The following is a 12,795-nucleotide window of genomic DNA, read 5'->3' on the forward strand; positions in this document are numbered from 1 at the left end:
ATCTGCGAATAACTACCGCAACCTACATCATTTTGAAACTGCTTACTGTGTTCGTCACTTCAGTAGCATAAACTATACAAAAAAACTAATTTCAGCAGCAAATATAAATCAAGAGAAACAAAAAAGGAAAGTGAAATAAGAATAAGCAAGCGATATGGGAGTGGACAAGCGTAGAACACGTCTTAGTAACTACTTTCAGAATGGCAGACACACACCGAGCGAGGTGGTGCAGTGGTTAACACACTGGTGTCGGTTCAAACCCCCGTCTAGTTATCATGATTTAGGTTTTCCGTTATTTCTCTAAATCGCTTCAGCAAATGTCGGGATGGTTTCTTTGAAAGGGCACGGCTGACTTCCTACCCCACTCTTTCCTTAATCCCGTGGTACCGATGACCTCGCTGTCAGGTCCCCTCCCCCAAATCAACCAACCAACCAGCAGACACCCACAGCCAGCTGTTCTCTGAAACTGGGTGGGTGTAATTACGTGATATAAATTTTCGCTTCGAAACGTGAACTCAGACAGACGTTTTACTGGCGCGAGACACTCCCGTCCGACCTGTGACTTGTTCGATGAGAATCTTTGGTAAACAGTGTGTATAATCATTGAACTCTGATACCGGGGTGTTGTTCTAGACCGTATTGTTTTGAAATTGTAGTGCCGGTGAATGAAGGTTGTTGGTATGTCAGGATGAATATTTTTGTTTCTCGTGATGGTAATTGACGAATAAAGTTTTTTGTATGATAGCATAACGTAATTGATCTACGAATAAAGCGTAATGTATCCAACTTGAAAGATAAAAGTAGTACTTAAGAAAACTACAGCATGGACATGTTTGTCATCAATAGGTAATGTTACATATTCATTTTTCGTATTATAGTGTAAAAGTAGCCGAGTGTTGTAGTTTGTAGGATATATTGAAGCTCTTTACCTATTGCGCAATATTGCGTTTTTAACTGTACTCGCCGTACCTTGTTGTTGTACTGTTTAGAGCACTTTGTTTTCATTTAATAACATTTCTTGTAGCCTATAACCATCAAATGATGACCTTTGCAAGCGTCAGATTATGTGCAAAATTAATACATGTATCTGTGTACGAACATTTAAAACATTTATGTACAAAGGTTAAAATAAAGACTAGAGTTTTGATGAAGTATAGACTGCATATAACGGTGTTTTTCATTTCATGAATGTTTATATCCCTACAGCTACTATTGTTGCTTCTATTTACTGTTTGCAAAGATCTGCAGCCTACAATAGATTGCAGCTTTTGATATCGAGTAATATTTGCTTTTACAGTCCAGAGCAGGGACTTTTAAGGAGCATAGAATTCTGTCAGTGTCTACAGACATTTGTTTAGAGCCTCCGAGAGATGATTTTTAATTTTGTTTCAAATGCATGCCTAGTACATTATGTGCTTTTAATGGATACTCGCAATTTATGGTACCCTCATTAATGCACTTGAGTATGGACTATGATCATTTTTAGTCTTTAGTAATTGTGTTTATTTCTTGTGTTGCAGTTATGTATTTTATAACATTTAGGTGTGCCACCCTGATGTTTTACAAAAAAAGAAGTGATGTGTATATATGTCCTGTATACAGAGAGAATACAATGAGATATTTATTTTGGATAAGAGTGTCACAGAGGTCTCTCTGTGCCCCAGATCCTGTATCAGACTAACTGCTGTCTTACAGATCCCATATTTTGTTCAAGTGTACATGGTAAAGTAAGGAAGGCTGTCATGAGTCTGCAGATTGGTTTGAACACCAGAATGCTTTACTAGACATGGTCTTCCTGGAGAAAGTGTGCCATTGCCTTCCTCCATCCGTTGAACTTATGTTATACAGGTGGTATAGGAGTCCATACAGTTCAACATGGTCTCTGAACCAAGTGCAGGTACTGGTAATTAAATTATGAACAGACCATGTTAACAGAACTGTACATTGGGTTCAGTTGTATGAGGCAAGGCATTTGTTAACACAGTGGTGTCATGTTTGGAAGGAGGCTATTGCTCTGCTCACCCATCCTAATCGATGTTGTCTGTAGTTTTCCCAAATCATTTCAGGCAAATGCTGGAATTGTCCCTTCAACAAGATTAATGCTGACCATTAAACACTTGTGTGTATATGACTTGTATTTTTCCTTGTGTTAAGCTGACTGATCTTATACATCATTGTAGAGGCATTAGGGAAGCATCCAGTTCCACCCATCTGCTTTGACCCTTGATCATCAAAACGGTGGAAACACCTTCTTCCAGCATATACAATATATCGCCAGTTACATTAGTATGTACACACGTCAGCGAACACAAACAAAAATAAATTCTCACTCCAATAAAATGAAACTAGTGGGACAGCTGTGTGAAGCTAGGGGTTTAGGCCAGAGACAAGCTAACTATACAGCAATACAAAACACCCCACCATCCAAAAACAAATATTGTAAAAAAATCTCAGCTTATGAAATAATGACAGAGCCACAAAACCAACAGGAATCATCCATGTCAGTCAACCTATATAGCTCAAAAGCAGCCCTCAATGCCCACCAACAAACCACAAAAAAAAAAAAAAAATCACAACCATAAACTTCACAAACCTACATCTTCTTCTTCAATTGGCAGTACATCCCGGGATGGGACTTGGCCTCTTCATTAATTTTCTGTCATTCCTCTCTGGACTTTGCCATGAACCTCCCGTTACGGCAACCAACTCTGGCAGCGACCACTCCAACCTCGTCACTCCATCTCAACCTAGGTCGTCGTCCTGCTCTTCTCCTCCAGGTTCACTGCAGCAGGGTTTCCTTGCGGGATCTGTCTCATTGAGTCGCATTATATGTCCAGCCCACCTCAGTCTGCACAGCCTTATGAACTTCACCACATCATCCTCCTTGCAACAGTCGTAAAGTTCATCATTTTCTTGCCTTCTCCAGATCCCATTTTCATATACAGGTCCAAAATCCTCCTCAGTTACTTCTTTCATATGATCTCAGTTTGTTTTCACCCTACTTTGTAATTGTCAATGTTTCTGAGCCGTAAGTAAGTACTTGGCATATCAGCATTTTGTAAAGTCAGCACTTAGTCCATTCCAAAGTAGCATCGGTTAGAAGCACTTATGCGAACCATAATTTCAATAAAGGTGGTGCCATTTGCTTTTATCTGTGAGCCCAGATAGGTGAAACATTCCACTCGCTCAAATGTCATTCCCTCAAGGTTTATTGTGTGCTGTAGAGGTTTGTTAGTGCCATTATACATATACTTCATCTTTCCTTCGTTAATTCTCAGGCCCATCTCCTCTGCACTCAGTTTTAGAGCTGATCTCTGTTCTGCTCATTAAATCCAAGTCATCTGCATATCCCAGCAATTGTAGACCTACAGTAGATAGTGCCTCTTGTCTGGATACCCGATTCGCATACCACTTTTTCAAGCACCAGGTTGAAAAGTAGGCAAGAAAACCAATCTCCTTGCCTTAGTCCAGTTTGAGCGGGAAAACGAGGTGATAGTCTTGACTGCACTCGCACGGTACACTGGGGATACTTTAGGGTGACCTCTATTAAACGCACCAATTTTCCAGGCACTCGAAACTCCCGCATTGCCTCATAAAGTTTGGCCCAGTTTATTGTGTCACATGCACATTTAGAGTCAATGAAAAGGTGGTGCACACCAACATTGAATTCATTGGTCTTTTCTATTATTTGTCAGAGAGTAAATATCTGGTTTACAGTTGACTTTCCTGGTCTGAACCCGCATTGATAGCTTCCAATAATATCTTCTGCTATAGATGAATATAATATTCAAAAGTGTTATGCCTCTGTAGTTGCATTGATAGCTTCCAATAATATCTTCTGCTATAGATGAATATAATATTTAAAAGTGTTATGCCTCTGTAGTTGCATTGATAGCTTCCAATAATATCTTCTGCTATAGATGAATGTAATATTTAAAAGTGTTATGCCTCTGTAGTTGCTGCATTCAAATAGATCTCCTTTCTGATGCACCACACACACTATCCCTACATTCCATTCTTCTGGTAACTCTTCCTTTTCTCAGATGAGGCACACAGTCTTGTAGATCCTACGATTTAGCTCAACTCCTCCAGCTTTCAGTGGTTCAGATGTTATATTGTCAGTCCCTGGTGCTTTATTGTTCTTCAATCGGTCAATTGCTTTGTTCACTTCTCCTTGGGAAGGGGGAGGTACTATGTCATCATCTTCTGGAGCGACTGGGATATCTTCAGTAGGGGACTCTGAAGCATCCAACAGTTCACTGAAATACTTTACCCAACGCTCCAGTACTCCTGGTCATTGGTTAGTAGTGTGCCATTTTTACTTTTACACAGGATTATGTGCGGCTTAAATGCTCTTCTTTCACTATTAATTTTCTGATAAAATTTTCTAACATCATTTGTTTTTCCAATTGTCTGCAGTTCTTCAATCTGCTTTCTTTCCCATTCCCTTTTATTTCTCCGATGCAGTTTCTTCTCTTCTTTCCTTTTATCTTGATAATTTCTTACTGCTATACGAGTGTATGATTTCTCAAGCATTTTCCTGTATGCCAGTTTTTTTCTCCTGACTTATTCTCTTACGTTCTTCATCAAACCAGGAATTCCTTTGTTGTTTTCCTTCTTTCCCTGCACTTCTTCTGCTGCTTTAATGACTGCATCCCTGCAAGCATTCCATTCCTGATCCAGGTTATCACTTACACCATGGGTGTATAATGCAAGATTCTCAGCAACCTTCTCAGAGTACGTTTTAGAGATGTCTTCATTTTTTAACTTCTATACCATATACTTACTTTGAGGTGTTCCTTTGACTTTTCTTGCATTGGGTATTCGAGGTCTTAGTTTCGCAATTACAATGTAGTGGTCTGAATCTACATTAACTCCTGTAAGTTCATACATCTAGTAAGTTTGAGGAATGCCTGCATCAATAATTACACGATCAATTTGGTTGAAGGTACGCTGACCAGGGCTACACCATGTTGCTTTATGAACCCTTTTGTATGGGAAAATAGTGCTATCTACAGCCATGTTATGTGACACACACAATCCATTACTTGTCCCATCAACCTCACGAACAATACCCACAATGTCACTTTCCCCCTCAAAACCCAACCCACTCAACTCACCAACCTTAGCCTACACGTCCTCTCCTGCAGCTCTCAAATATGACAAGCATAATAAATCTCAGTGATGCTCTTTTGCCAGCAATACTCATCTAAATGAGATTGCAGGTTGGATGAGCACCTTTCCCCTCCCTATAACAGATTTTATTGGCCCCTCCCCCAAATCTCCTTATGGTATTAGTGCAAGCCCCAGTGTCATAATCTTTAACTGAATACCATGGTTAACTACTAAGTGTTAATAACCCCTGTACAATGAAAACTCATCTGACATAACGGTGCTGCGGTCCTCAGTATATTCCTCAGTGAGCCCTACTAGTTCCCTCTTACTACAACCCCGCAAAACACTGAAAAACTATCAGAATATCCACCTGCCCCGCCCCCCTACCCTCAAAAAAAGAAAAACCAGTTGGAGTTGGACATTTCCAGTGACGCCAAATTGTAAAATTCTCCTTGGGCAAATAAATTACTGATGGCTAGCCATGGGCCAAATGCTATTATGTGTTGCATGTTGCAGCAGCTGTTTAAATAGTTAAATTTTTTATTTAGTATAATTGTAGTCAAATAGCCATATACAGTTACTTTGCTTAACATTTTACATTTACATTTTTGTATATTCATTTATAGATTCCACTCTTTTACTGCACAGTTCTATGTGATATCGTTCACAGGCTTCATTACACAGTTCACACACACATGTTGTGGTTGGGTCGTGATAAGTTTTGTTTTTGCAAATTAGATTATGAAAGCCGTGAATAGATAATCTAGTTACAACATGTCGCAGTTCGAAGTTTGATGCTGTCCATGAGCAGTTCGTCATTGCTTCGGTTCCATAGTACTCCAGCCATACTGTTTCTCATTTATTCTCCATGATCTTCAGTTGATTGCTGGAAGCCCTGATGTTTGGCATCATAGATGGAAGTCTGATGTCTTCAATTAGGAATGTCTCTCTCACTAGCAGGTACACTAGTCTAGATCTTGTTGTCTTTGAGAGACTTAGTGCTCTTTTTAGATAAGTCGATTTTACCTTTTCTAGTGTTTCTAGATTTTTTTTTTTTTTTTTATTTATTTTTTTTTTTTTTGTCAGGTGGTCCCATATAACCTCCATCCCATAGGCCAGGATTGGCAAGATTTTTGTGTTGAATAATTTCAGGGCCATTTCTAGATTGAGTAGGTGGATGTTTTTGATGTCCTGTGTTGCTATTATTGCTTGGGCTGCATGTTCTGTTGCAGGTTGTGTGAAGCATATGGCTGTTGGTTGCAATGTCACCCCTAGGTATTTAAAGTCTGATGAGATTTTTATTTTTTGTCCTCTGATGTTGATTTCCACATTCTTGGGTGTTTTGCCTCCTTTTCTGAAAATCCCCATTTCTGTCTGTGTTATGTGTAGTTTGTGTTCACTACACCATTTATCTATTTTCTCAATGATTTTCTGCAGCTTCTGCATATCTGATGATCCTACGGCTAAGTCGTCAGCGTATGCATATATGTATACATCGTCATTTTTTGCAATTCACAGTACTTCTTCTGGGGCAAGAATGTACAGCAAAGGGCTCATTGGGTCACCCTGTAAGACTCTGTTTGATTCCAAAATGAGGTTCGAAAAAGAGAGGTTGTCTGATATTGTGATTAAGTTTTATTCGAGGATTGACTTAATTATTCTTGCCCATACACATCCTCTCCCATTATGTTCTCCAGTTTTTGGACTACAAGATCTCTTTCCAGTAGGTCAAAGTCTTTGGTAAAGTCTATGAACACTGTGTAGAACATTTGTTTCTTTTGTAACACTTCGTCGATGTTGTTTGGAAGAAGCCTGACTGCCGTAAGTGTTGATCTTCCAGATCTGAAGCCCATTTGTGGTTCTGGGAGATGGCTGCCCCCATAGGCTTTGATTTTTTTCTGTAATTATCTTTGGAAACATCTTTTCCATGGCTATGCCTCTGTTCTTGTTTGTGTCCGTTGAGCCTCCTCTACCTTTGTAGAGAACATTTATTATCGAGTGTCTCCATTGGGTCAGAATTCTTCCAAGTTCAAGGGAGCCTGTCTCACATCTTTTATATGTTCAAACAATGGAAAAACCAGGATGGAATGTTACAGTACCAGAGAAGAAAAGTTGCTAACAATTTTTTGTGTAGCTGTGTAATTTAACTCATGTTTATTCAGACTACAGCTAGCAGAAGCTATTGTTCGGTGTTCTACATGATTTAGATCCCATTCTCCTTGGAAAAGCTCTGCTGTAATACCATAATCAGATGCATCTGTTGAAATTTTAAATGGTTCGCCCATAACCAGATGATGTAATGTGGGTGATTCAACAAGTGCTCTTTTGACATTCTCAAACGCTTCATTCACCACTTTATCCCAAATCCACTGTACTCCCTTCCTTAATAAACGTAAAATTTTCGGGTCATTTAGTTCTTGCCCTCGTATGTACCATTGATAGTATCCGGCCATTCCTATAAATCCCTTCAGCTCTCTTACGTTTCTAGGATGTGGACATTCTTCAATAGCTTTGATGCATTCAGGGTCCAGTCTAATTCCCTGCACCCTTACTATATGCCCTAAAAACTTAAGCTCTTGATGCGCAAAATATGATTTAGATAGCTTCACCGTAATAACTTTCTCAAAAATTTTTCAGGGTCTTACGCAATGTTATACAATGTTCTTCCCAAGAAGGTGATATTATCAGGATTTCATCTACATATATTATTAAATCAAACAATGGAAAAGCCAGGATGGAATGCAACAATACCAGAGAAGGAAAGCTGCTACTCACCATATAGCGGAGCTGCTGAGTCGTAATAGGCACAATAAAAAGGTTCACACAATCATAGCTTCCGGCCATTAAGGCCTTAGTCGGCAGTAGTCACACATACACACACGCGCACACACACACTTACGTAAACGCAACTTGCACACACATCTGCAGTCTCAGAGAGCTGAAACTGCACTGCGAGCAGCAGCACCAGTGCATGATGGGAGTGGTGACTGGGTGGGGGTAAGGAGGAGGCTGGGGCGGGTAGGGGGAGGGATAGTATGGTGGGAGTTGCAGACGGTGAAGTGTTGCAGTTTAGACGGAGGGGGGAGGGGGTAAGTAACGGAAAGGAGAGAAATTAAAAGACTGGGTGTGGTGGTGAAATGACGGATATGTAGTGCTGGAATGGGAACAGGGAGGGGGCTGGATGGATGAGGACAGTGACTAACAAAGATTGAGGGCAAGAGGGTTACGGGAACGTAGGATGTATTGCAGGGGAAGGATCCATATGGCACAGGCTGTGACGTCGTCATTGAGATGAGGGGTATCATGTTTGGCAGCGTGTTCAGCGACGGGGTGGTCCACTTGTTTTTTGGCCACAGCTTGTCAGTGGCTGTTCATGCGGACAGGCAGCTTGTTGGTTGTCATGTCTACATAGAATGCAGCACAGTGGTTGCAGCTTAACTTGTAAATCACATGATTGGTTTCACAGATGGCCCTGTCTTTGATGGGATAGGTGATGTTAGCGACCGGACTGGAGTAGATGGTGGTAGGAGGATGTATGGGACAGGTCTTGCATCTAGGTCTATTACAGGGGTATGAGCCATGAGGTAAGGGATTCGGAGCAGGGGTTGTGTAAGGATGGACGAGTATATTGTGTAGGTTCGGTGAACAGCGGAATACCACGGTGGGAGGGGTGGGAAGGATAGTGGATAGGACATTTCTCATTTCAGGGCATGACAAGAGGTAATCGAAACCCTTGCGGAGAATGTAATTCAGTTGCTCCAGTTCCAGATGGTACTAAGTCATGAGGGGAATGCTCCTCTGTGGCCGGACTGTGGGACTTTGGGAGGTGGTGGGAGACTGGAAAGATAAGGCACGAGAGATTTGTTTTTGTAAAAGGCTGGGAGGATAATTACGGTCAGTGAAGGCTTCAGTGAGACCCTCGGTATATTTAGAGGAGGACTGCTCATCACTGCAGATGCGACGACCACGGGTGGCTAGGCTGTACGGAAGGGAGTTCTTGGTATGGAATGGGGGGGCATCTATCGAAGTGGAGGTATTGCTGGTGGTTAGTAGGTTTGATACGGACGTAGGCACTGATGTAGCCATCTCTGAGGTGGTCAACATCTAGGAGGGTGATTTGTTGTGTTGAGGGACCAGGTGAAGCAAATGGGGGAGAAGTTGTTGAGGTTCTGGAGGAATGTGAATAAGGTGTCCTCACCTTCAATCCAGATAGCAAAGATGTCATCAATGAATCTGAACCAGGTGAGGGATTTAGGATCCTGGGTTTTTAGATGGCTCGTGAAGAGGTTACCAATAGGATGGTGCCATGCGGGTGCCCATAGCCATACCGCATATTTGTTTGTAGGTAATGCCTTCAAAGGAGAAGTAATTGTGGGTGAGGATATAGTTGGTCATGGAGACTAGGACGGAGGTTGTTGGTTTGGAATCCATAGGGTGCCTGGAAAGGTAGTGTTCGATAGCAATAAGGCCATGGCCATTAGGAATGTTAGTGTATAGGGAGGTGGCATCAATAGTGACCAGCAGGGCACCATGTGGTAACGGGACAGGAACTGTGGAGAGTCGGTCGAGGGAATGGTTGGTATCTTTTATATGGGAGGATAAGTTCCGGGTAATAGGTTGAAGGTGTTGGTCTACGAGAGTAGAGATTCTCTCAGTGCGGGGCACAGTAACCGGCCACAATAGGGCGTCCTGGGTGGTTGGGTTTATGGACTTTAGGAAGCATGTAGAAGATGGGAGTGCGGGGAGTGGTAGGTGTAAGTAGAGTGATGGACTATGGGAGAGGTTCTGGGATGGGCCTAAGGATTTGAGTAGTGACTGGAGATTCTGCTGGATTGCTGGAATGGGATCACTGTGGCATGGTTTGTAGGTGGAAGTATCTGACAGCTGACAGAGTCCTTATGCCACGTAATCCTTGCGGTTCAAATCAACGGTGGTGCAGCCTTTGTCTGCAGGTAGGATTATAAGATCGGGATCAATTTTTAGGTGGTTGACTGCGGTTCTTTCTGTGGATGTAAGGTTAGTATGCATGTTGAGGGATTTGGGGAATGTGGTGAGGCAAGGTTCGAGAATAAGAAATTCTGGAAAGTAACAGGGGGTGGTTTGGAGGCAGTGGGGGTGCATCACGGTTGGATGGAGGAGTGAACTGAGTTAGGCAGGGTTCAATATTGGTCTTTGGTTGAGTCTAATTGGTTGGGTTGGTGGCGAAGTGTTTCCACTGTAGGGACTGGGAGAAAGAGAGAAGGTCTTCAACAAATCCTATATGGTTGAATTTGGGAGTGGGGCAAAAGGTGAGACCTTTGGAAAGGACTGATATTTCTATGGGACTAAGGCTTCTGGAGGGAAGGTTCATGACTGTGTTGCAGGTCTGTTTAGGTTTTGGGGATCTGTGTAGTGGTGGAAGTGAGTTTTGGAAGGTGAGGTTTGTCAGCTATGAGGGGGCATGGGGGAGATTTGGAGGTTGTTTTAGAAGTGGTGGACAGTGGTACTCCGAGGTGGCAGTAGGAAGTGAGCAGGATGGAGAGCTTTTTGAGGTGGTGTTGTGCATGTTGCTCAAGTTCCTGCAGGGCAAGAGTTTCAATGTGTGTTATGGGTTCCAGGAATTTGGGATTACATAGCAGGAGAATTTTGCAGATGGAGAGAAGGTACTGACTGCAAGGAGGATTGGGCTTGGTAGATATGGTTCTGCAGAACTATGTTGGTGAGGGCTAAGGATTGGCGAAATCTGAACATGTGGAGGTCATTGTGGAAGGAGGGGTGGCAACTAGACCTGGGTAATTTGATGGTAATGCCATTAGGGGGGATTTCATGAGCGCAGCAACAATGCAGGAACAGTATGTGGGACTGGGATCTGGTTAGGGATAAGGAAACTTTTCTGTATTGACGCAGGTGGAAGGAGCAAGGATCCATGGTGGTGCAAAAATGCGAAAAATTACATAAGAAAATTAATTGCATCTGAAAAATTATGCAAAAATACACCCAAATATGTGTGAAAAGTACGAAAAGAGCATAATGGATGCACAGGAGGAGAAAAAAAGATGCAATCTGAGGAAGACAACGATAGTGGAAGGTGAAAACTCGCTAAAATTGGTGAGAAGTCACAAAGGTCAAAGTAGTGAGTAACTAATCATTAATAAATATATTTATATTACTGTGGGTAGCATGTTTGAGGGTGGATAAGCGTAAAGAAGGGGGACGGCAGATGTGACTGAATGAGGTGGATTTAGTGGGTGCGAACAGGGATAGAACGGAGAAAGTGTGGGAGGTGGGGAGGGGTCCATAGTTAAGAGATGCAAGATCGTGTGGCACGGGAAAAGTGCGGTAGATAACACGCTTAAATACGGGAACTGACTCAGGGAGCGTGATCAGTTTGAAGGTATAGGCTTAATTATATTGGCGGGAGTAATGTGGGACATAAGATGCTGCACCAACAATCAGCATGGTCTTGAGGCCGTCTGTTGCACGCGGCCGAGTCAGTTGATAATACAGTGCGGCTCATAGGTAGAGCGTGCAGTGCAGTTCGTAAGGCAACGAGAGAAACACAGGGAAGAAAAGAAAGAAAGATGGACATTGAGTATAGCGATGCAAAAGAAAGTAGTTACAAAGGAAAACGGCACAGGGTTACGATAAAAAAAAAGCCATCAGGCAAAAATCAATCAGTAGAAAATCCAGGCTGGAAAGCAACAATACCAGAGAAGGAAAGCTTCAATAAATCTCTCCCTTATGCTTCATCCAGCACACGTATAAATACAGATACAGAAATATTAAGTCCAAATGGCAGTACATTGAAATGGTATGATTTACCATCAAACAAAAATGCTGTATACTACTTTGATTCTGGATGTAACCTAATTTGCCAATATCCCGCAGTCAGGTCCATTGTGCTAAAAAACCTTGCTTCCTCAAATTTGGATAACAATTCGTCGATGTTAATGGGTCTGTCTCTTTCTATCTCTATATGCTTATTCAATGTCCGCCCATCTAACACTAATCGTACTCCTCCTGTACCTTTTTTCATCATGACCAAAGGGTTATTCATGATGCTGGAGCTATGTTCTATTATATTGTTATCAATCATTTTGTTGATTTCCTGCTGCTTCTTTCAAACTTACCGGTATTGGATATGGCTTACAGAAGAATGGAGTGTCATCTTTGATTTTAAACTTACATATGTAGTCGCTGATACTACCTGGACAATCGGAAAATACTACCTCATATTCCATTAGAATTTTATATAAATCTTGTTTTTGTTCACTGGTTAATATTATAGACTCGTTTACCTTGTCTTGTAAGTCAGCTTGACGTGATACATGACCTACACTATTGATCTCTGATGACAATTGTGCGGTAGCTGTTAATCGCAGACACTGACATTCAGTTGTTTGTTTACCAATGTACCTGTCTGTCACAAATGGTATCCAGTATCTACTGACCCCTTTTCCGAAACATAGAAGTTTTTCCTCAAAGTTTAAGATGACTTTAAATTCTAATAACCAATGTAAACCAAATAAAACATCTCTATTTATAATCTCTATGATTAACAGTGTTTGACGAAATAGAATATTTCCAACGCTACAGTTCACTTGAGTTTCGTGTTTCACAATTTTACTTTTCGTTCCTGTTATACCAACTATGTAAACTCCAGTTACTGGTAACAGCGGTAAGTGTTTTTTAGTCTGTAGT

At 41.6% G+C, this 12,795-nt stretch overlaps 1 protein-coding gene across 1 annotated transcript in view; it reads left to right on the top strand.

The window, feature by feature from the left end:
• Positions 1-590: 590 nt before the first annotated feature.
• Positions 591-12,795, top strand: part of LOC126481507 (ATP-dependent RNA helicase DDX51) — a 155,805-nt gene continuing 143,600 nt past the window's right edge. The window contains exon 1 of the mRNA XM_050105303.1: positions 591-846. Coding sequence (XP_049961260.1) covers positions 824-846 — 23 coding nt within the window. The 5' untranslated portion in view covers positions 591-823. The remainder of the gene's footprint in view (positions 847-12,795) is intronic.

Source organism: Schistocerca serialis, chromosome 5, assembly GCF_023864345.2.
Source record: "Schistocerca serialis cubense isolate TAMUIC-IGC-003099 chromosome 5, iqSchSeri2.2, whole genome shotgun sequence".
In the NCBI taxonomy this organism is placed as follows: domain Eukaryota; kingdom Metazoa; phylum Arthropoda; class Insecta; order Orthoptera; family Acrididae; genus Schistocerca; species Schistocerca serialis.